Here is a 4,899-nt window from a genome sequence, read left to right on the forward strand (position 1 = left end):
ATGGGGCAGTTTGGCAGGTGGCTGGGGAATGCAGGGCCCTGATGGGAGCTGGGCAGGAGCCAAAGGTTCCCCAGAAGCTGATCCACCCCACTCAGTGCCGCTCTCATAGAAGCTACCAAGGCCGAGGAGGAATCCCTTCTGGACAAAATGAAGGGCTATGTGAAGGAGGCCACCACAGCCGCCAAGGATGTGGTCCAGAAGACCAGGTATGCCCTCACCTCCCCACCCCCAGCCCTACCTGCCCCTGCTCGGTGAGAAGCTCGGCAGGGGGCTGTGCCTCTCTGAGCTTCCTTTCTCTCTGTAAGGCAGGCTCCCTCGCAGGGAGAGATGACGGAGGGACGCTGCATCCTGCCTCTCCTCCCTCTGTCACCCCTTCTTTCTCCCTCCTTGCCCTCACTTCCATTTTCCTTTCCTGATAATCTGGTTGGAGGTTTGGCCCCACCCAACTCAATTTCCGGAGAAGGCAATGGCACCCCACTCCAGTACTCTTGCCTGGAAAATCCCATGGATGGAGGAGCCTGGTGGGCTGCAGTCCATGGGGTCGCTAAGAGTCGGACACGACTGAGCGACTTCACTTTCACTTTTCGCTTTCATGCATTGGAGAAGGAAAGGGCAACCCACTCCAGTGTTCTTGCCTGGAGAATCCCAGGGACGGGGGAGCCTGGTGGGCTGCTGTCTATGGGGTCGCACAGAGTCGGACACAACTGAAGAGACTTAGCAGCAACTCAATTTCAGCCCAGTTTGTGTGCATGTGCGTGTGTGCTTGTGTGTGCGCGCATGTGTGTGTGCTGGTGTGTGTCTGTGTTTCTGACTTGTTTCAAGTCCTGGGCGCATGTGAGCAGAAGTCAGTCCTTCTTCTCCTGCCTTGCCCCTGCCCACCAGTCCTCTGCTATCCCCACCCAACTTCCCCGTCTCCATTCCATCTGCATTGGCATTTCCATAGCAGAGGTGTTCACAAACACTTTTACTCCTCAAGACCCACTGTGGAGTAGATATTATTTTCACCATTTTGCAGACTAGAAAACCAAGGCTCACTTAACCAAGTGACCTGCCCCAGATCACACAGCTATCAACCCTCTGATGACTGTCCAAATGAGAGACTGCCTCCCTGTCCCCACCCTGCCTGGAGCCACCAGGATGTACAATTCTAGGGGATATCACTTGTCTCCACCAGAATGGCAGTCCTGATCTTACACATCTCCCAAATCAGTCACTCCTCTCCAGCTGCTTCAGATCCACCGTCTGCCCGCAGCTGGAGAAACTCAGGTTGACCTTGGTTGGGTTCCCATCATTACCCTCAGCATCCTCTCCTGGGGTGTAGCTATAGGGGGTCCCAGCCTGGGGTCTTGGGGCATTGCTGGGCAGGGTTGGGGAGGGAGTGCCAGTCGGGGGAGGATGGGAGTGCCATAGTTGTCACTGCCCAGAGACAACTCTCACCCCCACCCCAGCTGCTCCCCTCACTTTTTTGACCTCCAGAGACTGGATGACTGAGAGCTTCAGCTCCCTGAAAGACTACTGGAGCAAGTTCAAGTGACATCCGGGAATCTGCTTCCAATCCCACAGTCTCCACCATGAGGCCGTCTGAGATCTCAGTACCCCAAGTCCACCTGTCCATCCTACTAGCTCCTTGGGTCCAGCAGCCTCCCAGGGCTGCCCCCAAAGGTCACTTACAAGAACAGCATTCTCAGTGACCTCCCGCCCCACCCCAGACCTGGCCCACCCCAGGGTGTGCTGGCCTTCCAATAAAGCTGGATGAGAAACTGCCGTGAGTGGGGTGTCCTGCACTTGCCATGTATGTTTGGGCTGAGAATGCGCTGGGGTTCTTCTGTGGGCGGGCTCGGGACTGACTCCAACTCAAGCAGGCCTGGGACTGGTGCCCCACCCACCTCTTAGCAGCTGGATGGAGCAAGGTAGGAATGACCTCACCTTGCCTGCCTGCATGGACAGTTTGGCGGGGAGGAGCAAAGGGGACGCCAGGTCTGGCAAGACTTGATACACTCTCCGGTACTGTGTAGCATGACTGAGTGTGTGCTCTGTGCCAGGCCTTGCACCTGGCATTTTACACCATTATCAGAGTTGAGACTGTGTGTCTTCATCAAAATTCTGGAGTGGACGTGCACTGCCTGGGCTGCATGCCCCCACCTCCCCTAACCGCACTTGGGGGAAGGAGGCCGAAGCGGGTGGTGGTTAAAGTAAGATACACCTGGGCTCTAGTCTTGGCTCCGTCACTTCATATCAGCCTCAGTTTCTTATCTGTAAAGTGGGTACAATGGTACATGACCCATTGTAGGTCTGTTGAGAATGTATGAATGAACAGCACCTGGCGCCTCCAAGGCACCTGGGAAATGGCTGCCCTTGTCACTACAGGCTGAGCTGACTGTGTCCTTGGGGCCAGGACTGGAGTGGGGGGCCTGTGTCCTGGGAATTGAGGAGGGGCCCGAGTTCACCCAACACAGGCTGCAGCCCTTGTGTCCCCACCACCCGTCAAATGTTCGTGCAGGAGAGTGCCAGAACCACAGACCCCCTGAGCAGCTCCCCTCCCTGCTCTTCCAGTGTCAAGACTGAGGCTCCCAAGTGTGAAGGCACTTGCCCAGTGTCACGGAGTCAGTAAATTGTTTGACCTCAAGCTCAGGTGAGCTGCCATATTCTGCTCAAGTGACTCAGGAAAAGGCTTAGTTACTCCTATTGTTGTTACAACATAGTTCAGATGGTTAGGAACTAAAAAAGCCCACTCCTTTTTGCAGTTAAGATACACTGGAGATGGAGGAGGGGTAGATTATCCAGCACCAAGGGCAAAAGGCCCTGAGAGGAGAGGGAAAGAGAAGCCCCCTGAGTGCACTGCCCAGATCTTTGCATCTTAAAGCCACAAGCATGCACATGGTGGAGGTGGGGTGGGGAGAGGAGGTGTGTGCCTTAGTGTGAAGAGGAGCTGGCTGGGAACACTCAATTACATACAAACTTCAATGCCTGGCCAAGTTTTTTTTTTTTTTTTTTTAATAATCACGGATGCTCAGGAGCACATATTTTTAGAAAGGGCAACCTAGCCCATCCTGCTGTTCAGTCTTGGAAATGAGTTCACATCTCCAAGCTCCAACTTCTGCATCCATACCACCCAGGATCTGGGAAAGCATACAGTGAGATGATGGATATGAAAGCATCTTGGAGATTAGAATGAGCTAGTTATTTGCAAGAGGTGGTGATTATTTTTCTTAGGTCAGAAAATAGGGGCTGGCACGCTTGGAGCCATGAAGATGGGGCTAGCACTGCTGAGCCTGAGGAAACAGCAGCTGTTCTGGAGCTGGGTGGGAGTGTGCGGAGTGGCAAGAGGCCCTGGTGACAAAGGGTGTGTTTGTTAAAGTACATTTTGAATTAATACGGGAGGAAGGAGCAAGCGCCAAGCCCTTCATTTGAACCTGCCCTAGGAAGGAACCACAGGAAGGTTACTGTGGGAACCTTGAAGTCCACAGGCTCATTGAGGTCCCTCCAACCTCAGCTGCCCTTGAGCAGAAGGGCTGGGGAACTATGTCCTCTGCCGGGGGAAACACTGGGGACAGGGAGCCCACTTCTCCCAGCAAAGCCAGTACTTCCTGCTTGAAGCTCTTTCAGGGCACCTGCTTTGGATCATCTGTCACTTTGCCTGGTCCTCTCTTTCCTTCCTGTTTGGGCCTCCTAATGAAAGAGCATCTCCTACCCCACTCTTCAGCCCCCAGACAAGCAGTCCCTGTAACATTAAGGCCCTGAGAGGCCAGTGTTTGGAGCTCAGGACTCCACTGGGACATCACCACGTGTCCCTGACCACTACCCCCTGGAGGCCCCTCCAGGATCCCCCCATACCCATTCTCCCCAAACAGAATTTTTGGCTTTTGGAAAACTTTATTGTTTAAAAATCATCATCGAATCTTCAAACAAACAAACAAAAAAACACCCATCACGAGAGTTCCACTCCGGAAATGTTTATTCTAAGAAACCGAAGAGATGGCCAGTGGGGGGCAGCCCGAGGCATCTCACTGGGCATTCAGCTTCTTGGAGGCCTCGTCGATGGCGGCCAGGATGCTGACCTTGAGGCTCTCCAGCACGGGCATCAGGCCCTGGCGGAGGTCCTCCAGCGCCGGCTTGGCCTTCTCGCCCAGCGCCTTCAGCTGCTCGGTGGCCTTGGCGTGGTACTCGGCCAGGCTGCCGCCGCCCTCCTTGAGCGCCTCCAGGCGCGCGGTCAGCCGCTGGCGCAGGTCGTCGCTGTAGGGCGCCAGCTGCTGCCGCAGCGTCTCCACGTGGGCGCGCGCGCGGTCGCGGAGCTCCTGGGCCAGCGGGCTCAGCTTTTCCTGCAGCTCCTGCACCTTCTGGCGCGCGCCCTCGCGAAACTCCTCGCCCAGCGGCGCCACCTTCTGGCGGTAGACCTCCACCTCCTCGTGCCACTTCTTCTGGAACTCGTCCAGGTAGGGCTGCACCTTCTGCTTCACCTCCTCCAGGTCCTTGTGCATCTCCTGCCTCAGCGACGCTGTCTCCTTTTCCAGGTTGTCCCAGAACTCCTGGGTCACCGGGCCCAGCTGTTCACGCACTTTGGACAACGTGCTGGCCAGGGTGTCCCAGTTGTCCAGGAGTTTCAGGCTGAAAGGGGAGAGAGAGGAGGGCTCAAGCTAAACCTCCTGGGCCCCCTGGCTACCCCCAGAGCTGCAGCCCAGCGCCCGTGCTTGCCCCGTGTGAGACCTGGGCGCACCTGTGCCTGAACGTGGGGTAGCTGGGGACAGATCCTTAGCCTAGCGTCTCCCATCCACAGTCTGCCCCCCCACTCCCCACTGCATCCCATTGACCAGATGGATGCAGGAATTAGAAGGAGATAGAGCTGAAGCTGTTTTTGGTGACTGATCCTGTCTGTCCCCAAAGGTGGGCCTTTTAAGGACC

The 4,899-nt window shown here is 55.9% G+C and overlaps 1 protein-coding gene across 1 annotated transcript; it reads right to left on the bottom strand.

Moving 5' to 3' along the window:
- Positions 1 to 3,937: 3,937 nt before the first annotated feature.
- Positions 3,938 to 4,893, bottom strand: APOA1 (apolipoprotein A1). Its single transcript, XM_040235495.1, has one exon. The coding sequence runs from the start codon at positions 4,476 to 4,478 to the stop codon at positions 4,005 to 4,007; it is 474 nt and encodes a 157-aa protein (XP_040091429.1). The 5' UTR covers positions 4,479 to 4,893; the 3' UTR covers positions 3,938 to 4,004.
- Between the last annotated feature and the right edge of the window lie 6 nt (positions 4,894 to 4,899).

Source organism: Oryx dammah, unplaced genomic scaffold (genome assembly GCF_014754425.2).
Source record: "Oryx dammah isolate SB20612 unplaced genomic scaffold, SCBI_Odam_1.1 HiC_scaffold_655, whole genome shotgun sequence".
NCBI classification, from domain to species: Eukaryota; Metazoa; Chordata; class Mammalia; order Artiodactyla; family Bovidae; genus Oryx; species Oryx dammah.

Coding starts and splice junctions, on each gene's coding strand:
- APOA1 (XM_040235495.1), bottom strand. CDS start 4,478: ATGCACAAGGACCTGGAGGAGGTGAAGCAGAAGGTGCAGCCCTACCTG.